This window comes from Ostrea edulis, chromosome 3 (assembly GCF_947568905.1).
Source record: "Ostrea edulis chromosome 3, xbOstEdul1.1, whole genome shotgun sequence".
NCBI lineage: Eukaryota > Metazoa > Mollusca > Bivalvia > Ostreida > Ostreidae > Ostrea > Ostrea edulis.
This window is the reverse complement of record NC_079166.1, coordinates 59,753,796-59,778,630: the sequence shown is the minus strand read 5'-3', so window position 1 is coordinate 59,778,630 and position 24,835 is coordinate 59,753,796. Positions and strand designations below refer to the sequence as shown.

The window sequence follows — 24,835 nt, the reverse complement described above, 5'->3', positions numbered from 1 at the left end:
CGTGATCAGTCTCACAACCTGTAAGAAATACAGAACTAGAAGTTGGATATACACGGACCTGCGGACATACCAGAGGTAGAATAAGGTGCCTTAGAGGAGTAAGCATACCCTGTCAACCGGTAACATCAACCGTGAATCCTATACCTTGATTAAATAGACGGAGTAATCCGTAATCAAAATCAATGTGTAATGAAGGGTCCAACAAATGATATGAACCACGTCAGACAGCAATCGACCCAATGACAGATTGTATTGGCAAACTAAATCATTATAACGACCATGGAGTTTCCGAAATGTTGACTTAACACGCTACTGTTGAAACCCCTACATCAACTGTTTTGTCAGTAGCCTGACTATATCTAAAAACTGATCATATGCATAACAAACCATTGCGTATCGAATCAGGTAAGACACAAACACCATATGTAGGTGATAAGGGAATATTGCTAATTGAATATGGGAAGCCATCTCATTTATCATTTAGTTGAAATGTTAGTTCTCCGTTTTATCATAATGTAATTGGGATTTGAGCCTGCAACAGGATATCAAAATTCTGTTCATAGAAGTATTCAGATTGAAAAGCTATCATATTCTAGAAAATGAAGCATATTTACATAAGATTCTATCTTCTTTTCAATCATAAATGTATCTATGAGTAACTGTAGAAAAGGAACACTGACCAAACTCATACAAAATTAAGAGAAGGGCAAACACGGAACCCAGAACGAACTAAAGGTGAGATCATGTGCTTAACAGGAGTAAGTAGCCCTTGTTGAATGGCCACACCGCCACGGACTACATATCCTAAGCAGGGAAACAAGAACATTCACAGTCAAAATCACTGACTAAATAACGGTCTATCAGTTGGTATCAAACACGTCAGACAACCTTCGACCATATGACACTTGTACATTTGTATATGCAAATTAGATCATTATAACAACCACATAATTTGCGAAATACTGACTTTAAACAAGATTGATGCAACCACTGTAACATTATTATATTTGTAGGTAGCTTGCTATGGTATAAAAATTAATATACACAGAACATGATCTAAAATTTTGAATCAGTTGAGATCCATAAAAACCATCTTTTGGTGATAATGGAATAATGCTACAGAATTATGGTGAGTTGACGATAAAGAAGCTGAAGTCATCTCGGTTGTCGTAAAGTTGACATCTATTTTCAATAAAATATGTATGCATGAAGCTAAAAATATGCTTCATTTCCACTTTGAACACTTTATGTTTTCATAATAACCATTTCTAGAAGTAATGAGAAAACTTGAAATGATCAAAATAAATTAACAAAATACCGATATTTCTGTCACATTTCTCTCCAGTGAATGACGTTTCACATTCCCCTGAACAAGTCCCGTTAAACCTGTTACACGTTGTTTTGTTAGCACAGTTGCCACTACACGCTTTTAGGCAATCCTCTCCATGCCATCCGAATGTACATTTGTATGAAAAATTCAGTACAAATAAATACAACAACATATGTAACATCATGAAGTGAAAATGCATATCTGACAATCCTTTCTCACAAGCTATAAAAACACACATTTTGTATACACAGTACAAAAACCAAGGTAAATCCAGGATCTTCTAATAATGAAAGTATTGGATTATCATGGTTCGACTAATGATGATGAAAGACAGGTATTTCCATTTCTTACTATTGTTGATAAAAATATTCTCTGTATTTTCTAAATACGTGTGTCTTAAAGAGATATTTTGATTTACCTTGACTACAATATGATCCTATCCAACCGGGTTTACATCCGTGTTGGCATTTACCCGTGATATGATGACAGGATTCGTTGACACAGTTTGTATAACATTCCATGGAGCAGTTCTTGCCGTACCAGCTATAATCACAACCTTAGAGAAAATGAAGTAAAATTGTCAACCCAACTTTAAAATGTAATTAGAAAAGTTTTATTATTGAATATTAACATTATGGTATTCAGTATATCATTAAAAATTGTGTTTGTTTGATATTTGATTTTATTTACGTTCTCTACATAGTTGCCCTTTGTACCCATCCTCACACCCGGAGACACAGACCCCGGTTACATGATCACATGTGTCTGCTACACAATGAGAGCTACAGTTGTCTGAACAATTCACGCCGTAACGTCCGGTAGAACATACTAATAAAACACAATTTAATTGTATTAAATTCATTGTAATAGAGTAGGATTTCATTTAAATTAGAGGTATTAATAGAAATAAGACCCTTAGTCTGAACATACACTAGAAAGAGTGATGCTTGAAATTCATTTGAAAACGCTAAATACTCAGGTTGGTAATGGTAAATTGAATTGAACATGCATTTTTGAAATGAGTTATTTGCTCTTACAATAAATGATTCATTTTTCATATTTTCAGTTACATTTACAATACCTTGACTGCAGTTTGAACCTATCCATCCTGCATTACACCCACCACTGCAGTGACCCTCGACATGGTGACATAACTTATCTATGCAGTTACTACTACATTTTGCAGAACAATTCCCACCAAAGAATCCTCGATGACAACCTTTCATAACATACATTAGAATCTAAGATCATATAAGGATTATCTTTACAAATTGCAATATTATTTTCTTCCATGTGATTTTATTTAAAATACTACTAGATTACGGAACACTCTTTGACGATAGTTTCAATATACACCGTAAATATAGTTTCTTTCTAGTTGATGTTTCATATAAGAACTCCTTCGCAAGAAAGTAAAAACAGTAATTACAATATCTACAGATCCAGGTAGATGACTGAGATGCAAAACTTGTTCCAAAATATTTGTTTACACATTTGATGTTCCTTGATATTAATTTAAAAGTAGAACATAGTAAACATGAACATACTCTCGTCACAGAATGGTCCCTGGTATCCGTCCTTACATCCATTGTTACACAAACCAGTCTCATGATAGCATTCTTCATTTAGACAGTTCTCATTGCAAGCCGTGGAACAATTTTGTCCGTAAAATCCTTCAGGACAGCCTGTAAGTAATAATTCATTGTTATACGATGGGAAATATACTTTTTTATCAATCTAAACTTTATTGGAAAATTATATTTATTTTGTAAATATATCACTTTAAAACTTGAGAAATCGTATAAAATATCACTAGTTAAAAACATTTGTATTTTTTTATGGCAAGATGTCTTCATTTTGAAAAGTGTTAAGTATAATATTTGTTACACAAATTTATAACATTGAACGAACACTTACTATTGTTACAGAGGTATCCAATATACCCAGCTTTACAAATCTGACATTTCCCAGTTGTCTTATCACAAGGTACGTTATTCCGACAGTTGCTACTGCATATGTAGATACAATTAGGACCATATCTTCCGTCTTTACACGCTAATTGATTAAAACCAAACCATACACAATATCGAAATGATTAAATAACCAATATAAATATAATTCAAAGTATGTGGTTTTAAAATCAGGTTATTTGTTTCAATTGTTACTAAAGAAAGAAGGTAACGAACACTGATTACTCTCAAAAATCGTGTTCAGATTACAAAGTTAATGGTATGTTTAAAATAGATAACATAACGAGGGACATTTAATTAAACTTTGGCTTGCCACATTGTGCTCCGCCAAAAGTTTTATATCAATTCAGCAGTGAAAAAGACATATAAATTCAAACAAGAAATCTTTTCTAAGAAAACTATGTTCCTTTATAAAAAAAAAAATATTGATAAAATATGCTTCCCGACCCAATAACTACATATGTTGCTCACACATGTTTTAAAACATTTATTGATTTATTACCATCACTGCTATGTAAACTACTAAATATCTGTATACAATTGTGTAATTGTGACGAGATAAATAAATTCAGTTAAGTTCAGGCCCTATAATTCGAGGGGTTTGTATGAATATTTGACTCTAAACATTACACGGTTTAACATATGTACTGTAATTTAGATATAGATATATTAGAGAACCTGGCGGCCGTTTCACTAAACGATCGTAGATCGTAAACGTAGACTTAAATGTGAACGTAGCACGTAAGACCGTTTCACTAAAAGTTACGATTTGCGATTTACGATCAGTATTGATCGTAACCCTACGAGTGGTCTAGGGCTATCGTAAGTGCTTCTACATGCACGTAAATGAGCAACATGGCCGCCATGCTAGCCCGCCTGAGATCATTTTGTGGTAGTATTTACCTGACTGGGTTTGTTTATACTTTGTAGGAAGAAAACAATCACAATGACTTGCAGTCTGTTTTTGCACAAAAATATTGTACAGTCCGAGCCCGAATCTTAAATCAATATTAGAGTTGTCCTTCTTTGTAACGCACACCCACAGAAATGCCAGTGATACCACAGATATAGTAAATTCATTGTATCACAGAGTTCGGGTCCAAAACGGTCCTAGCCCCTGTGACCAGTCTGCTGAAGTAAATGTAATGGTAATGAATTCATATTTTAAAAAGTGAGAAGGGGGGGGGGGTAGTCCATATATCAAACTTTGCATGTAATGATAACGAGAACAGTTGCTAGAAAAGTAATATGGGGAGGGGGTGTTATTGCTACATGTGCCTGCATCACCGTTAGTTTACATGTATATTTAACATTAGGCAGAATTCAAGCAATTCGCATAGACATGTTCAGAAATTAAGTTTCTTTAGAAACAGTTCATTTAAATCCGAGACGTTGCGATTCGACGGACTCAGTTATTTTTTTCTCGTCAGATCAATACTTTTGATGCAACTGACTAACTGCATAATATATGCACATTCGAATGATAAACATTACAAATTTTAAGGAAAATATGATAATAACATGATTTGGTAATGGGAGAGGGGTTAAAATCCCAATTTTGCAAGTGGAACGTTTCTGTAGTTTTATGAAGGTCGTTAGAAATTAAACATACAAACCTAGACCTACATGTATACACATAAAATGGATGGGTCATTATCGGATCCTTGGGGTTCCGACCCCTTGTTATAAAGTACAATCCCGTGGAATATACATCATCACGTAAAGATGGAAGTTAGCATATGCTTACATGCCTAAACGGAAAAAATATATGTATATAAAATACAAACGCATGGGGAAAATAAATTTAACGTCATTTAAGGAACAAATTGAGCCCATGATTTGTTTAAAACTTATACAAATAAGTGAATAGATATGTCATTAGTGTTATAACGTATTTTACAACAATGTTTAAACGCCGGAGTTCATGTATATATATATATATATATATATATATATATATATATATATATATATATATAATTATATACCCATGATTTGATGCAGGATAAAATTTCGTATACTTGTGTGCAATTCTATTTTCATTTTATTATTATTATATTTTTTTTATTAATATCATTTCATTTTCTTATTTTTTTTTAATCCTTTGAACATAGTTTACTTGACATTTAAAATTCTAAAATGTAAATCTTTTATGTTATTTCTCATATCATTTTTTCCAAACTTTTAGTTACATGAAAGTCAATAAAAATTATCCTATCAATTGTTTAAACGTTACACTAGAGATCGGGCTCAAAATTTCCATTATTTTTGTTGACAACTTGTTCGGGTTACTGCAGACAATAAAGATATGTTTAAAACCTTTAACCATGAGGAAATAATGATTGAATATTTCTTTCCATGGTAGGATTAATTTTAAATCTACCTCCATAGAGAAAAGAGTTCTAAAAAGTCAGACGTAAATCGCAATCGTAAGTGTTACGACTACGATAGGTTTCGTGAAACGCTCGTATACGTGCGAGTCAAATGATCTTAAACGTAATCGTACGTTTACGATCTACGATCGGTTAGTGAAACGGCCGCCAGTACCTTGGTCACACTGTACTCCTTGCCATCCGTCTCCACACCCATTGTCACAATTACCACTTATGTGATTACACGATATTCCGCCCCTACAGTGTCCCTGACACTCAGATGCACATTCCATACCGTAGTATCCACTGGGGCAAGCTGTTGGCGAGAAATATTGCATATTCGTTGTCTGAATTATTTAGTTTTTATATTGTAAGCAGTACAATTAAGGTTATAAAAGAAATTGGAATGGGGATGACGTCACAATGAACGGTTGAGTCATTATATTTGCTCTGCCTTGATCAATCCATATTAGGATATGCGTACAAAAAAAGCTTTTTTATATGATTATTTAAACATACTTTGAAGCTTTGTTTATGTTATGTTTAAGATAAATCAAATCCTCGTGATTTGACATATACATGTATATAAGCATTATGACTAGAATCAACCCAGTGCAGATCAATTATCATAGGGCTGTAATCCATATCTGAAAAGCGCTTACTATGCACATATTTCAAAGACAACATGGATATTTCAGCTGTGAAACGGTGAGATTGAAAAAAAAAAATATCGAGCTTAATTTATTGGAATTATGGATAATGACGCATGAATACTTGACAAAAAAGTTATCATCAATCAATTGCAAATAGTTAGTGATCAATGTGTTTTATACATTTACAGACCCAACATATTTAGCAATGTCAATATCATATGACATACAGGAAAGGTAAACTTGGAAGATTTGTTTTACAATTAATCTAGCATCATAGTGTCCATGTTTTAAATGAATACAAAACATGCTGACAATATAAATTCCCGAAGGCATTCTCATGAATTTTTATATGAGCTTGATACCATACATTTTATGTTTGCAGTATATAGGTATTCACAATATGAGATTGTTATTAGAGATATGCACAATATCACCAAGAATATAAAGTTTCTAAAGAATGAGATACATGTATTACCAAATTTTTCACATCTTTGGAGATCCATAAATTAACGTGCAAAGGTATTTTCATCAATTTCAAACTAACCATTGAGAAACCGATTTGACAGAATATCTGAAAAATTCACATATTGTGAATATGCATGAACGGCAACCATAAAGAACAATGATCAATCTCATAACTGCTATAAGCAATACAAAAAAGAGGTTAGCAAAACACGGACCCTGGATATGTCAGATGTGAGATCAGGTGCCTAAGAGGAGTAAGCATCTCCTGTCGACCGGACATACCCGCCATGAGCCCTATATCTTGATCATAACACATGAGCATAATACATGTAAAATGTACAGTACTAAATGAAGTCAGCATGAATTTCATCGAAATTTTGAATTATATAAAAATATAGGAGTACCAGTGCACTGTGGATAATCGTGACTTTGGTGAAAAGATCAAGGAACGGACGACTACAGATTCAAATGAGGACAGATGGGAAAAGTATCGTTGAATACACAAATTTAAGCCTGTAAGTTTTACACATAACTACCCCCACGGAATGAATGCATTGTTCCTTATCCATGTGTCGCATCGAAATTAATTCATAATCTGATCAGTAATAAAAATATTTAATGATTTATTCAATACATGTCTAATTTATCTGCATCCTTTGTATATTCATTTATTACACTGTATCTACCTATACGTTTCTATCGTGTGTACATCTTTCTATCAGCTAGTGATTTATAGTGTTTTTACAGTCATATAATACATTCAATATTAAATCAATTTGTTGATGTACATATATGTATATTTACTGCTTATTAGTTTAATTTTGAATATATATATATATATATATATATATATATATATATATATATATATATATATATGACACATTCCATAAAAATTTATATTGAAAATATTGTTTTGGGGAAAATATTGAAAGTCAGTGCCAACATGAACTGTAAATCTGAGAATCTTATTTACTGTGCCACTTGCCGAACTTGTAGAGAAAACTACATAGGACAAACGAACAAACTTAATGCGCGAGTGAGGGTTCATAAACAACAAATTAAAGATCCTAATGTGCGGAACACTCCATGTAGTGAACATTTTGCGGAATGTGGGGGTGGTAAATTTAAAGTGTTCCCGTTCTTTAAAATGTGGACTGAAAATGAAATAACTTGCAAAGCCATAGAGGACTATTTCATTAAAAATTTTAATCCAAGCCTTAATAGAAAATAATTATTTGAACAATTGAACTACAATTCAGCATAATATTTTTACAAAATATGTGGGAATTATAGACAATACTCCCTTTTCGCAGAATATTCATAAACCGCGCTTCTAAATCGAAAACGAGGCTACCGTCGTATCCAAGCATAAACAAGTATGGCGTCGACCTTAGACGGAGGCAAGAACGACATGCATTGTTGCGTGCCGAACTGTAATGGAATTGGACGCCGCAACCCAGAGCTCTCTTTTCATCAAATCCCACAAAGATTGGAGCTTCGCAAGGCTTGGATACATGCTATTCGGTGGGATCCTGGTCCATTATTCAGAGTAAGTTTATGTAACTTTGTACCAAATAATACGGAGAGATGACCCCCTTATATCATAGAATTAAGTAGGCCTCTAAATAGGTTGGTCCTTGCACGTGTGTACGTCAGTGTGTGTTTAATTAAATGACTTCAAACAAGTCTTAACGGGTTATAATCTTTCTAGCAGATCTGTGATCAAACAGTTGTTTGCTCACGTCATTTTAAGAGGGACGACTTCAAATGGACCCCAGTAAGGAAGACACTCAAGAAAGAAAATGTTCCTTCCATATTCAACTGAAAATCTGACGAAAAACCTGCACGACGGGAAATTTTTAAGCATCCTGTTCCAGAGAAAATGCCTAGTTTTGACACTGATGAGAATAGCAACAACCCGGTCTCAAATGAAAATTTAAATTTGAATGTGGAGAGGTAATGGCATTTTAAAAATCTCTATAATTTTACAAGAAGCACATGTAATAATTGAAGCAATGTTTCTTTTTCTACCTTCAAATTTAATACTATTTCTATTTATAAACAGTTGAAAATACTAGGAGAATCAAGGCAAATATAATTTAGCAATAAGTATGATATAAGTTTCTTCAGTGCTGCTGCATATGATTGGGACTTTCAATGTGGAATTGGTTTTACTTATTGTTCATGAATTATTCTCAGAATGATTAATCAATTGTCAAACTAGTTTTATTCATGCTGATTTGCAATTGTATTGAACTATTTTGAATAATTCAACTCACAACAAGATCAACTGCTGCTGGACAGTAGGATGCTGGATCATCAAGATCTTTGTGAGGTATGACATTTTGTATTATTCATTCAGACTTAGAAATTGTATTGAAATATTTTCACTATAATGATGGTCTATAATAATAAAAAATACTGTATGTTATGCACTTTGTTAAAGTAACATGCTCTATATAACTTTGAAAATCACCTGTGCTTATGTATATTTCTTCTTCTCTTAATTCATAGTATGGATGCTGTTCTTTACATCACCATGTTAATTTGAAAAATGATATTCTTATGTAATGATTTAATATGCATGATAAAAATAAATACATGTAGTTTAAAATATCTACCAACTTCGAAAAGGTATAGAGCGTGCTCCTATAAATTTCACATTCATCAGAGATATGCATAATTTTGTAATATATAAATGAATACATCGGAGTACACAAATACTTATTACTGACACAACACAGAGATCCTTTATAAAAGATAGGGGGTGGGGGTGATCAGTCTGTAACTGGCTATGAAATTGTTTGACTAACTCTCCAATTATTTATACAGTATGGATGTGCATTATATATTGCAGCAGTATGTATGAAGAAGTGCGGCCTGGGACAAATAGGGTGAATGAGTTAAAGGATTTGCTGAAGAAGAAGGAAGAGGAAATTCAAAAATTACAGCAACGACTTGAGATAGAAAGATTTGGCATTCAAAGATTTTCAAATGACAATGCATTAATTTCATTTTATACAGGTTTTGCATCCATGATCATGTTTACAACTTTTTATGAATTTATCAAACCTGGAGCTAATAGAATGACCAGTTATTATTACAGATCTTCTGACAGAATCAACCAGCACGTACTGGTGGGCAATCCGAGGAACATGTTCCTCATTGACGAATTGTTCATGTTTTTATGCCGTTTGAAATGTGGTCTTATGGAGTAGGATTTGGCTGTAAGATTTAAATGTCATTTGTCTACTGTAAGGAGGAAAATTATTACATGGGCAAATCTTTTATACTTTTATACTGGTAGCATAAATATCTGGCCAAGTAGAGGGCAAATAAATGAGAACATGCCTAACCAATTCAAAAGTATGTATCCCTCTACACGGGTAATCATTGATTGTACAGAGTTAAAGACAGAGAGACCTTCATCTCTTGTTCTCAGTTCCAAGTGTTATTCGTCATACAAAAGCTCTCACACATGGAAAGGACTTGTTGGGATTGCTCCACATGCAGCTCTGACCTATGTATCAAGTTTGTACACAGGAAATATGTCAGATGTAGAAATTAGCAAGCTTTCTGGCCTGATTGATCTCCTGGATAGGGGTGATTCATTAATGGCAGACAACGGATTTGTTCTGAACAAGGTATTAGAGGGGACAGGTATTTCAGTTAACACGCCCCCATTTCTCCAAAGTCAAGGTCAATTTTCAAGGCAAGAAGTGGAGCAAACCCAGGTGATAGCAAAAATAAGGATATATATTGAGAGGCATATCCGCAGAGTCAAGGAGTGCCACCTTTTTGATAGTGTCATTTCCTTAAGTATGGTAGGAACAATAAATCAATTATGGACAGTGGCAAACATGCGAACTTTATTCAAGGGTCCTCTTGTCAAGGAATGGAAGTAAATTGAAGATGAAATCAATCAGGAAAAAGAGATAAATATATACAATTATCGGAATATTAAAATTGTACCAGAATTGTACCATAAATTAAAGTAACATAATACAAGATCTATAAATATCATGACGTGTAATTCACGACACATATTACCTGTGTGTTGGTTGTTTTATAATATAAATAATAACAATAACTCTGATTAATTACACAACCATATTTAGAAGTAACTTTCATTAGGAAAGTTTTTAAGCGCCCCCCCCCCTCCCCCTGCAACTAATGTTGGAGGAATATTAAATTTGTCCTGTCTGTCCAAAAAATTAAGCTGGCGCATAATTTTTAAATGGTAAGTGATAAAGCTCACAGTCTTCATATGTGAGAAAATTTGATTTGGTACCAAAGTGTCTGACCTCATGACCTTGGAGATTGATCTACTTTTAAGAAAATATATCCTGAATTATTTAAGGCATGCTTTCAAATTTTGTATATAGATTTCTTATGGCAAGACTTTGCATTTAATAACATGACCATTGACCTTGTTACTTTGGCATAAACATGTTGAAACTGAATGGAAATAATTAGCAAATCTTGAATAGATATAGAAAATGCTACTTTAAGTAATGAAAACATTCCTTCAAATGAAAATGATTTATATCAAATATTGATCAGCCTTTCAAGTAATGGTCAAAATAAAACATATCAAGCTTGTCTTTCATTTCTTGCCATCTACTTGAGTCAAATGTGATAAGCTCAAGATGAGATTCATCTGAAGTCCAAACAAACAAGTAACACCACCCTAGTCCTGTTACCGCAAGATGCATCATAATCTGATGAAAATAGTTATGTGTTCTCTTCAGCTTAAACCCATTTTCATCCTTGTTGAGGTAGACACATTGTGATAGGGGGTTGACAGGACACTTGATTTCCAGTAAACCATAACATGGAGTATGGGAAGGGCAATACACCTTTCTGTCTGGGCTAGCTGCTAACCAAGGTGACCATGGACTGACACATATTCCACAGGGATAAATGTTGACAATGTCATTCATCCTCTGAAAATACAGAAAGTAGTAGAACATAGTTTAAAAATATTGCTGACTCTTCTATATGTTTTATTTATTTGTATCATTTTTTTTTATATGAAATCTTTCATCAATACATTGGTGCTTTATTCAAAACACGAATCCAAAGACCTCAAATTATGACAATATTATTTATATTCAAAAGATCTTGTAAATGTTGTGTATTTATTTGTAATTTATGTATTTATCAAATTGATATATATGTATAGACTTATGCATTTAATTTTCTTTGGGTTAAATGCCTAAGGTATTTACAACTGGACATATAATAAGTGGACTAGTTATTCTAACAAATATTTGTGCCTGCATTTATTATCAAATACATGATTTGAAAAGTTCTTACTTCTACAAATGCTTCAGCTGCTGTAGACTCACATGCTATCCCATGTATCATACTGGCTGTCACCACAGATTTGAAGGTCCTTAGTCGCTCCACCAAGGGGTCTATACCAAAACAAAAAAACAGCATTGTTTGAAAATTTGTTTTTGAAAAGAAGTTGTTCAATGTCTTTAATTTATAGCTAAGCTAAGCTAAGGCACCACCGAGGGCTACAAATTTAAGACATATAAGAAAAATTTAACTTTACATTGTATTATATACATGTATACAATTGTTCTCTAGAATAATAATTCATGATCTTGTCTATTTCGTTGAATTGAACATGTTGTATTTTAAGTGTACATATCAAATTAAAAATGCAGAATCTTATTTGAAATGTAATAATGTTCATTACATGTATCAAGCCGATACATTTTCACATAATTACCTTTTCTCCTTTTGACAATGGAACCAGCAATAGATGCCGTTATCCTATCAAGCCTAATCCTGTGCTATTTGGGATCCTGTGACTGTAACTGAGTCAGAGATTCTATCTCTGAAGCCTCACCAGTAGCGACACTTAATGAGTCAGTTTTCAAGTGTTTTGTTTCAGAAAACACAGTAGATATATTGTTAATCATCACATTTTGAGATGGTAATTTAGGAAAGTCATCAGCATCCAATATATTCAGAATTAAATTACTGTTCATTTTTTGCTGCACTGCAAGTGGACTCCCCTTGGGGAATTTGCCAAACTTCGTGTCTACAACTTTCTCCTGACGTTCTAAATTTACCACGCTCAAAAGCATACAGGCGTCGTCAACTTCCTCAAGGTTATCACACAATTCCTGTAAAGGTAGTTCGGACACATTTTCAATAGGGCTGTATAATGTTGTTCGAATTCCTCCAGGTGGCACATATGGGTTCCTCATATCAAAACCTAACACTCGAACGTTGTCAATGGAGCTCCCTGCTACCTTTTCCCCTCTTGGTACATGCCATGTTTGTGGAAGTGAGGTTTTTGTTACATCTGTTGGAATAACCAGCATTCCAGTTGTTTTCATATGAGCAAGGGTATACAAAAGACCTGTAATGTGACCACATGCACCAGAGGTTCCAATTGGACAGGAGCAACTGCTGTCATCCCTCTCAAATATTGGTCCTGATATTAGATGTATCTGTAAAGACAAATTCAAAAACATTAAGTAAAGTAATGTAAATTTAAATATTTTAAAACAAGTATAGTTGAATTTAGGTAATAATTTAATAGTCAATTCATTTATTGTACAGTGTTTAACAACAAGTGGTCCATGGGCCACATTGCTCACCTTGGCCCATATTTAAAGAATTTCCCTATAAATTTGTATGTAAATCTTTGTTTCCCTATTGTGCCCCCACCCTAACTCTGGGTGCCGTATGTTAACAAACTTGAATATACACTGCCAGGAAGCTTTTATGTAAATGTTAACTTTTCTGGCCCAGTGGTTCTTGAGAAGAAGACTTTTAAAGATTTTCCCAATATCCCAACAGGAAAAAATTTGATCCCCAATTGTGACCCCACCCTACCCCCAGGAGTCATGATTTTAACAAATTTGAATTTCCACTATGTCAGAAAGCTTTCATGTAAATTTCTGCTTTATTCTGGCTCAGTGGTTCTTGAGAAGACCTTACCCTAGTTTTGCATTTTTGTGATTATCTCCCCTTTGAAGGGGGCATGGCCCTTCATTTGAACAAACTTGAATCTCCTTCACCCAATGATGATTTGTTTCAAGTTTGGTTGAAATTGGCCTATTGGTTCTGGAGAAGCAGTCGTTAGTATGAAACGTTTACAGACAGACGACAGACAACGGACAATCAGAAAAGCTCATTTGAGCTTTCAGCTCAGGTGAGCTAAAAATGAATTATACAACTTCAATGCAGTGATCAATACATTGGTACAGATGTTGATATGAATGGGTTCATCTGGAGGGAGGAACCCCCACATGCATGTATGGGTGAGTGACCACCCTATCATGTTGAACTCAATCCCAAATTTTAGAGGGGAAACCCGAGTTCTAAGCAAGCATATGCTTTAACCAATAATTTTTTATACTGGTATTTGTGACTGTAACTTACAGGTTAAGTAGTACATATTAGATGGTATCTCAAAAATGTAAATAGAATAATTAGTCATTATGATACATATGACTGATAAAACATCATAAACAATCAAATTGAATATTACCTCCATTGTGTGTGGAGACTCATTTTTCTTCTGTGATCGGTAGGATCTAGCTTTAACAACACAGCCATCATCCAATTTATACACTACAATAAGACATGTTTGATTAAAATTTTATTACAAGTATATATATATATATATATATATATATATATATATATAAATTGACGATCAGATGGAGTTCAATCACATAACATTTATTTCTCTACAGGCTGTTTCGTAAGGGGATGGTTTCCCCTCACTCGTCGGGAGAAAAATGACATCTAACGAAAAACATCCGCGTGGTTGAGAATATGTTACACAGAAACATACTGGATAGTTGCTAAGCATGATTACAGAACAGCAGAAGAAATCGTTCCCGTAACATCACATGGTTTAACCCCCCATATGATAGTAACGTAAAAACAAACTTGGGTAAACAGTTTCTCAAAATTATAGATGAGTGTTTCCCGATAGGCCATGTTCTACGCCCGATTATCAACAGAAACACTATTAAAATATCATACAGTTGTATGCCATCCATGCAAAATGTAATTGACTCGCATAACGCTTCAATCAAACAAGTGCGCCAGACCGGAGATACATGTAACAGGTGTAATTGCCGAAACAAAGACCAATGCCCGCTCAACGGTGAATGTCGCGCCCACGGAATTGTGTATTTAGCTGGAGTCAGAGCCGATAATGGACAAGAAGAAAGCTACGTGGGACTAGCAGACACCGAGTTCAAATTAAGATACGCCAACCACACTCATTCATTCCGTAATTCCACGAAAAAGAATACCACCGAGCTCAGCAAATTCATATGGACATTGAAAGACAAAAATATTGACTACAAAATCAAGTGGGAAATTTTAGGGAAAACATCATCATACTCAAACATTTCAAAAAAGTGCAACCTTTGTATTCTAGAGAAATTCTTTATAATATGTCATCCCGAAAAATCTTCATTGAATAAGCGTTCAGAACTTGTCAGCACTTGCCGTCATTCCCATAAATTTCTATTTACTCAATCCTGTGTGTAATCATGCTTAGCAACTATCCAGTATGTTTCTGTGTAACATATTCTCAGCCACGCGGATGTTTTTCGCTAGATGTCATTTTTCTCCCGACGAGTGAGGGGAAACCATCCCCTTACGAAACAGCCTGTAGAGAAATAAATGTTATGTGATTGAACTCCATCTGATCGTCAATTTATATATATATATATATATATATATATATATATATATATCAATATTCCAAATCCGTGCAAAAATGTGGTGATTCACGTTGCGGTACATGCAATCATCTAGAGGAAGGCAGAGAAAAAATTCTTAAATGCGGTAAAAAATTAACACCAAATTCTAACATGACATGCAAATCCGAAAATGTAATATATTGTATGACCTGCCCTACCTGTAATGAAAACTATACCGGACAAACCAACAAACTGAACGCCCGTGTGCGCGTCCACAAGCAGCAAATTCGCGATCCAAGTATCAGAAATTCGCCATGTTCCAAACATTTTGCCAATTGTGGTCATGGAGATTTCAACATATTTCCATTTTATAAAATGTATAATGACTGCGAAATTTCCAGAGTTACAAAGGAGGAATACTTTATAAAATTGTTTAATCCCAAACTTAGTAGAAAATAACTGTGTAAAATTGAAACTACATTGAACTGAAATCTGTAATTGATTTCCAAGTTTTGTCTAATATTGTGTGTATTATACCGCTACCAGTGTAATTTATTATGACGTCACAAAGGACAATTACTTACGTCGTGATATGTTGACGTTACTTAGCAATATTATTTCATTTTATAACTGTCTGAAGAGGCATTAAAGCCGAAAGCGCTAACAGTGAAATGTTATTCGAGTTTTGTGTTTCTTGACTTTTATTATTGGATATATATATACATATACATGTACATATATACAACATATACTATAGTTAACAATTTTAACAATTACATTATAACTACATGATAATGATACACATGTATACCTTAAATACACATGTATACCTTAAATACACATGTATACCTTAAATACACATGTTAAGGATTTCTATATTGACATTGGTCTAGAGTTGGCTCATACAATGTGACAATACTTATTGAAAATGCACTGTATAAGAAGGATGATATATGGGGAGTTGTTGTTCTGAACACAGGGGGTACCAAGGGACAGTGCCTGCATGTACGTGTCATGTCGACTAGTCGTGTACCCCAAGTATTCGAGACAGATTATCTATAGTATACAATTTTAACAATTGAACATTATAACTACATGATACAATATACACATGTATACCACATATGCATGTTATGGTTACATGTATGATGTAATGTCTCATGTGATTAACATTGTCTAAGCACATACTACTAGTAATACAGTGTATTATGTATGAACCATGAGAAACCATGTTTGCACTTATGCACTCATTATAAACATGACATGTTGACTTGGCAATGCACCATCCCGTGCTATGTGTTGCATTTTATACAGTGGAGTATTAATCATATACAGTACATGGCCATTAGTGAGTCATCATTCCATTTTTCACTATATATTTCATTGAAATGTACCTTTTTGAAAAAAAAAAAAACTTATTGCAGCGTTCATATGTAGCTCATTTTTCTGGATATAATATTAAAACATACAGAATTGTTTGTAGTTTCTTCACGTGATTTCAATATAATGTTATCTGTAGGTATTGCGGTGAAATCACACATCAAATGCAAAGTTGAAACTTTACGGCACAAGTTAATTGCATGTAATACGTTAAGTATTAATACCATGTTCAAAATGTCTCATGTTATGAACATTGTTTGTAGCTCATAATACTAAATTACAGTGCACTTTTTTTCTTCTTCTCATAAACATTACATACTGAAATCTGTCAAATGCATCATGATTTAAACATATTTTATTGAGAATATATATGTATTAATAATAATGATGTATGCCCAGGAGGGCCCTAATTTGGAATAAATAAATCATATGATATATATATATATATATATATATATATATATATATGCAGGGGCTATAAATTGATAAAATGATGCTAGTTTGCCATAAATTAACTCACTGAAACTACTAGATTATTTATCATTCAACAAAAACATATGGTTTTTCAGCAGGCTGGGAGGCTATAGGCCTAAAACTTTTTTCTGAGGGGAGGTTGGGGGGGGGGTGTACTTGGACATGTATACGATCGATCAGTTTTATCAACAATCATCGTATTTAATTCATATAACTAATTATTATGTAAGATCATCTCTTCAATAGACATCTTTGTTACATGCTGATATGGTGTATGTTACAGCCACAAAACGATTCAAGATCGATCAGTTGATAGTATCTGTCAAACTGATCAGCTGATAGACGATTTGACCTACCTCTGATATCCGAGATGTATTTCTCGCTGAAATAGTTGTATCCCTTGGAAACTTCTTTGCATCCTTCACTTTTGTTTAAAGTTTTTATTGCTTCTTCAACAAAACCGAAGGTAATGAGGGGGACAATACTGAGATCTCGCGTTGCGTAACCAACCGACTTCGTACATTCCGCTAAATCCGACATGTTTGTTGTGCGTCGATACCGACGGTAGCCTCGTTTTCGATGCGGTATGCATATTTATGAGCATCTCATTAAGAAAGGAGTATGACCAAAACGCTATACTGGTTAACATTATTATGACGTCATAAACGGCAGTAAATGATTGTTTTTTATGTAATGTGTAATTCTGATTTTCAATATTTATTTACAACTGTGCCGAATCAACTTCTAATATATATATATATATATATATATATATATATATATATATATATATATATGTGTGTGTGTGTGTGTGTGTGTGTGTGTGTGTGTGTGATCTAATGAATTTTATTTCTAATAACACAATTCCCTACTAGGAAATTATCCTTGAAAACCTAGTGGTGATTGTGTTAGAATCTTCCTTAAAATTCTCCATAGGGTAAAATATTATAAAGCTTGAAAGAGGTTTTTTTCTGTTGTTATAGTAAACCACAGGGCTTGCTCCCGTTTATAGAATATTGTAAACAATACAATTATATTTTAGTTAAATATGATATTGTTTACATTACGAGCGGCAAGCCTTTGTGAGTAAATAAACTCCATTTTTGGGAGCTAGTTGTATTCAACGCGCCCGTCCGTCCGCGCAAAAAGACATATCTGTTCTCTTACACACATGTATCTATTATATAAGAGAACAGAGTGGATAAGATGTTCCTGTGGCAGTATTTGTGAAAAAAATTTATCCCTTATTCTTAATAGCATGTTCAATGTTTTACCAGAAGTTGCACATGGTGGGGTGATAATAGAGGTAGGTTAATACATATATAAAGTCACTTTGGGCATGTACAGATGTATCATGCAACGCCCCCCCCCCCACCCCACCCCCCACCCAACCTTATGTTGATGTTTTGGGTGGATTTTTATCACATATTTACACACTTTTTCCACTTTAATTAATTTCTTTTATATGTACGTATTAGTAAAAATAAGATTTGTAGCGATTTCAAGTTAAGAAAAAGAATATAATCACTGAAAAGGACATTCTTAATAATGTGAAAAAGCTAAATACGAAAATAACATTTTTTTTTCGATAATTAGATTATTTGTTTGAAATATGTACAGTACATTTACAAATCATAAGTAAAACGAAAATAAATGTCTTGATCATGGATAAGAAAAACATGGTAGGCGTGTGTATTGGTGTTACGTGATCCATTTCCCAAGGCCTGTGGTTTAACATGGATTTATTCTAACGAACATTCTGATACAGTGCAAATGCTTGCCAGATTATCTGAAATAATATTATATCCTTTTGACATTCATTTGTAAAACCCAAAATAAGCAATAAAGCTAAAAGTAAAAAACAATTTATCTCAGTATTTAATACCACAACAGAATTCTACTGGAAAACATGATATACGCGAGGCCTTTAGACCAGAATGTATTTCACCTGTAAAAAACAAGAAACTTACCGTAATGGATTGGGGTTGCATAACATATCATGGCGTCGGCACATTAACACGTGTGGAGGGGAACATCAATTCAGATAAATATATTCAAATCATAGACAACAATCTATGGCCAGTAATAGCAAGAGACTTTCCTGACAATAATTATATATTTCAAGATGATAATCCACCAGTTCATCGTTCTAGGGCTACTAAAACATTCATGGAATATAACCATATCAACACGATGGAGTGGCCGGCACAGAGCCCAGATATAAACATTATAGAAAATTTATGGTTAAAGATTAAAAAAAAGATATAGCAATCAATGGATGAGATTACCTCTGTGGAACAAGTATATGATAAAATTTATTCAATTTGGACCTGTTTCGATTGTGAAACTGTTAAACATTTGTACCAATCCCTCCCCAAGAGAGTCACTGCAGTACGGAGAGCCAAGGGCTATATATATCACGAAATATTAAAGTAAGTTTTAATGAATAAGGTATATTTTGGACAGGGAGATACAAAATTCTCTTCTCTTTAAAATAGGGGCAATTTATTTTTAGTATTCTTTATGGAATATGGTCATTTTTAGCATCGAATCAAACGCGAGTATTTTTGCAAACTGGACAACGTCATAAATCGTTCCGATACTTTTGTCCATGCACAGTCCTATTCTTTATTCTCTCTGGGGAACTAAAATCACTATTGCGGATGTTTACTTAGGAAACCTAAATTGAAGGAAATGTTGGATCTGCTTAATGTTAGGAAATATCTACGTGCAAATAATTACATTAACAAAGTCTCAAAATTTAACAGCTTTAAACTCTTTAAAAGATACCCATTATGTATCTTTGTTTACATGGATGTATTTTCATCATCTTGGGAATTTCCTATTTTCGTTCATCAGAACTCGAGTCATATTCGATATATATTGTGATAATCTATATTGACTTTCAAAAACGACTATTTCTTAAGTTCAATCATGACAAAATGCAATAATGATATCAAATTTCGAGTTATGTCCAAGACATGGTGTTATATCGATATCGTCGATATCGATGATATCAAATCGATGTCGAATCATGATTGTCAACAAAGTATCCGTTGGGAACAGTGTTAAACAATTCTTCATGATTGTCCTAGCTACTATTTTCTTTACACTTGTGTATTAATTTCGTTATGTTGCACTAAATGAGTTCCCCTTACTGTCGATATCGACGATATCGTATCGATATCGAATCGTTACCGTTTCAAGATTTTGTTGTGACATTCTACCAACTATATTTCTTTATTGTTGTTTGTCTGTTTATAAATTTAACAATGACTGAGACTCCCTTGTTGTCGATATCGACGATATCGTGTCGATATTGAATCATGATTGTAAAACAAATGGTTGTGCATGCCCTTGCCTGCATCATTCTGATAATTGTGCAGATGTTTAGGTAATTTGCAATAACAAAATATCCCTTGCTGTCGATATCGTCGATATCGACGATATCATGTCGATATCGAACCATGATATTTATAAGTTTTTTATGACCATCCTTGCCACTGTTTTTTTTTTTTATAGATGTGCATGTGTTTAAGCATTCTAAATTGATTAAGTTTCTATTACTATTGATATCGTCGATATCATGTCGATATCGAATCAGGATTGGTAAGCAGTTTGTTGTGAAGTTTTTTGCTACTGTCCTTCTTTAAACATGTGCTTATGATTAGAAATATCGCATTGCCCAAGTTTTTCTTATTGTCGATATCGTCCATTGGGTTGTCCTCGCTAATGTTTTGCAGAACTTTCTGTGCGTTCCCGACAGCTTCAATGATCATGGCCAATCTGTGTACCTGTCCTTTTGCTTTTCCAATCAGCCCTATAAAATCATATATACATATGATTCGACATCGATTTGATGGCAGAATTCTTAATAAATTCACGAAACACGATCGATATCGATACAATATCGGAACAGTTTTGTCGATACCGACGATATCGACAAAGCACCCAGCGTCATTTATGATGATTGACTTCAACAACAAAATCCATACAACTATCCATATTGATACAATATCAAACTGATATTGCCGATATCGTCGATATCGACATGATAGTTAGTCTGTGGTAAATTTTCAATATTAATTATTTCACAAATCTCAGTCAATTACAAAAACTCCATATGGTTGATATCGAAACGATATCGACACAACATTGTCGATGTCGTCGATATCGACATTACACTCGGTCTTAGACATGTATGATCATAAAGCAACCAAAATCAAATCTATATCAAAATGGGAAGAAACAGAAGGAGGTTTTTCAGAGTTAGAATGGAAAAATATATTTGATCTTTCCTTTAAAACAACTCAAGAATGAAATGCGAAGATAACGAACAGTGATCAATCTTATACCTCCTTTAAGCAATACAAAATAAAATGTTGGGCAAACACAGACCCCTGAATATACCAGAAGTGGGACCAGGTGCCTAAGATGAGTAAGCATCCCCTGTCGATCGATCAAACCCGCTGTGAGCCCTAAACGGAGTTATCCGTAGTCAAAATCAGTGTGCCAAGAACGGTTTAACAATCGACATGAAACACGTCAGACAATATTTGACCCAATGATAGGTTAAGGTTAGTCTAAATTACAGTAGGTACAGTTTCAAATCTTACACAGGATACTTTCGTGTAACTATTATTTACGTAAACTTAGAATGGTTGATTCCCCAATCTGCACGCTTTGGAAAAGCGGTTTTGAAACTATTGATGATATATTTGTAGAATATCCATGTGTGAAAGAAATCTGGTATGGAATTGAAGAATGGCTTTACGAAAACTGGACAGTTTTGGTTTGGTAGTTTTGGTAGACAGTCACATGCAATTCTTTTTTGGAAAATTTGCTAATAAGGATATATACAAGGTGGAAATTTTGATAATTCTTATGATAGAACAATATGATGTTTACTACTCCTAGGCACCTGACCCCACCTCTGGTGTGTCCGGGGGTCTATGTTTGCCCAACTATCTTTTTTGCATTGCTCATGGGATTTATGAAATTGATTAATGTTCGTTTTGTTCACCTCTCATTTAATACCAGTAATTTCTCGAGTATAAGTAAATTAAGTATAGATACATCCAGAAAAAAATATCATTCATAGATTTACAGTCGAAAAACTTTTGTTGTTTAAAAACTGCAGGTATAGGGAGTTTGAGAGATACTCTCTCTCTCTCTCTCTCTCTCTCTCTCTCTCTCTCTCTCTCTCTCTCTCTCTATATATATATATATATATATATATATGAAAATGTCTTTCGCATATGAATATTGATGATATCACTGTGTAGTGTTAAATTACACGTATGTATATAATGTGAAAGTCAAATAAAAAAGCAATTCATTAAAAAAAGGGGAAAAAAGAAGTTTCAAAGATAATTAAGAAATCATGAAATAAAGTATGGCTTGTGAACCAACTCCAGGGGCGAATCCAGGAATTACGGTTAGGGGCTAAGGGGGGGGGGGGGGGGCAACTATATGAGACAGAGGGTCTGGAACCGCTTTGAGACTACTGGACTTTACAGATTTCATAGAGATTAAAATATGTCTCATATGTAATAATTTTTACTATTTTCTGTCATTTTCATCAGATGAAATCAATAAAATGGTGCTTTTAAGAGTTTTTGGAAAAATCTGAGTTCTCCGTGTTATTTAATAAATCAAAATATTTTGTCATTTTTTTCTCCTAGAGTGGTAAAATTATTGCTTCTTTTACCATTTACATTTTTTAAACAAGAGACGACGATTTACCCTAATTTTTGAAAATTGTAGGAGGCGGGCGCCTGCTGCGCCCACCCCCTAAATCCTCCACTGAACACAAATTTCTACAATAAAGATTTAACCGCTCATAAAAATTTGTTAAATAAAGTTCAGAATTTCTATTAAAAATTGGTATTTCTGCCATATTGCATCCGGATTTAATGCTTTTGATTACGCTCGTGCTGTTTTTTGCGCAAAACTGATTCAAAATGCATTTGTATATTATCGGTGGGATAAGACATTTTTTAAAACGTGAATAAATAAGTGTTCTTCCTTAATGTCACGTGTAGTTAAGCTTCATGAAACATAAAGAAATCAAAAAAGAAACACCATATATCGAAGAAAAAATATATATTCGTGGTTCGAAATTTATCCATTGTCTACATATACATGTAGGTTATAGTGCAATGTCCTTGAACCAGGCTCCTATGAATGTAATGATGGACGAACGCTTACACCCCCCCCCCCTACGATTTAAAAAAAATAAAAAAGGTGTTCCACGTCTCAAGTTAATTTCCCTAAACGTGTTGTATGAAAGATCGATAAATTCAAATTATTTGAATATACGATAAAACCAATTTGAATGTAAGCCTTGATTCGAACATTTTTGAAAATAAGTGTAAAAGATGTGTATTGACAAAATTTAGCCAAATATTTTGAGTTTAAACCAAGCAATAAGCAATTCATATGAATGAAGGAATATTCCCGAATTTCCGGGGAAAAAAACTGACTCCGCGAAACAAAAATAAATTTAGTATGAACATGTTCTTCGAGTTTTTCTCTAAAAATCTGTCGCTTTGAAATTTTGTTTCACGAGGGCGCTTTTTTGTAAATTTCAAACAATCGAAACGACTTCACTGATATAATTTTACACTTCCCCCGTACGTTAATTATCCATAGGAATGTATAGTCTACTGCATGGTTCAGGGGGTAAGGTCGTCGACTTATATATGTAAAGATGATATTTTCCTTTTTCAAAACGACCGGGTTCGAATCCCTCAAGAATACATTTTTTTTCATATTACGTTTTCTATCTATATTTTTTTTTAACTGAAAGACGCTTCTAGTTTTTATAATTGTTTCATATCAAATCCCTGCTTATTACTATGTGCCGAGTTTGAAATAAGCTTCCAACCTGGACACAGTATAGTGAATAGGACTGGCAACAAACATGCATGATACAGCATGCAATACCTTATTCTTTTTAGAGAAGTCGAGAGGCATAGCCTACATCGACGAAGGCTATGCCTCTCGATTTCTCTAAAGAGAATAGCAATATATGTGTTTTAATAGTCAAGCTTGCTAACGATAACTTGTATGTATTTCTGAATGAAAGTTGTTGACAAAGACATGCTGCTTTTTACGAAAAACTGTTGTGAACTTTGTAAAGCTTTGGAAGAAAAAAAGGCCAAACAAGGTACATGTAAATGACCGTTAAATAGTTTCAGGAGCGGAGATGATATGCAATCCAGTAGCAAATTGCTATGGTGAATCAATTTCTGAAGATGCATATACTTCGCATTATATTAAACTTTATTAATGCTTATTAAACTTCCCATATATTGTTTTGTGGTCAGAGTCATGTACAGTTGCCAACTGTTGGTTGTAGAAAATTTTACATACGAGTATAAGAGCTTTTAGACTGTAGTAGTATAGAATATTAAATACATGTATTTGATACATTCTTGGCACACTGATTTTGACTACGGATAACTCCGTTTACCTGATCAGGACATAGGGC

The 24,835-nt window shown here is 33.7% G+C and overlaps 2 protein-coding genes across 7 annotated transcripts in view; both read right to left on the bottom strand.

Annotated features, from left to right (window-relative positions):
• The window catches only part of LOC125673257 (multiple epidermal growth factor-like domains protein 10), a 61,497-nt gene that overhangs the window by 2,495 nt on the left and 34,167 nt on the right, over window positions 1-24,835 (bottom strand). For 3 of the 5 annotated variants that reach the window (XM_048909748.2, XM_048909749.2, XM_048909751.2), the window contains 6 exons: window positions 5,848-5,988; window positions 3,248-3,385; window positions 2,878-3,015; window positions 2,412-2,549; window positions 2,021-2,158; window positions 1,749-1,886 (listed from right to left, as the gene is read on the bottom strand). In XM_048909748.2, the coding sequence (XP_048765705.1) occupies window positions 1,749-1,886; window positions 2,021-2,158; window positions 2,412-2,549; window positions 2,878-3,015; window positions 3,248-3,385; window positions 5,848-5,988 (831 nt within the window). Of the gene's footprint in view, window positions 1-1,318; window positions 1,887-2,020; window positions 2,159-2,411; window positions 2,550-2,877; window positions 3,016-3,247; window positions 3,386-5,847; window positions 5,989-24,835 lie in introns of all 5 variants that reach the window. The other 2 variants (XR_007369372.2, XR_007369371.2) reach the window with 1 other exon arrangement.
• LOC130052680 (uncharacterized) lies at window positions 10,963-14,432 on the bottom strand. Of its 2 annotated transcripts, XR_008801059.1 has the most exons (4): window positions 14,313-14,432; window positions 12,537-13,266; window positions 12,113-12,213; window positions 10,963-11,739 (listed from the first exon to the last, which is right to left on the bottom strand). XR_008801059.1 is itself a non-coding variant. In XM_056158378.1 (2 exons), exons 1-2 carry the CDS (start codon window positions 12,236-12,238, stop codon window positions 11,353-11,355), a joined length of 513 nt encoding a protein of 170 aa, XP_056014353.1. In that variant the 5' UTR covers window positions 12,239-12,302; the 3' UTR covers window positions 10,963-11,352. The 2 variants fall into 2 exon arrangements, 1 of the variants encoding a protein (XP_056014353.1); XM_056158378.1 differs by lacking the exons at window positions 12,537-13,266; window positions 14,313-14,432 and having other exon boundaries at window positions 12,113-12,302.

What these genes read in the sequence shown, in the direction of transcription:
- LOC130052680 (XM_056158378.1), bottom strand. Translation starts at nt 12,238, where the DNA reads ATGCTGTTTTTTTGTTTTGGTATAGACCCCTTGGTGGAGCGACTAAGG. An exon ending in CAGCTGAAGCATTTGTAGAA is followed by an intron (nt 11,740 to 12,112) that starts GTAAGAACTTTT and finishes CTGTATTTTCAG; the next exon opens with AGGATGAATGACATTGTCAA.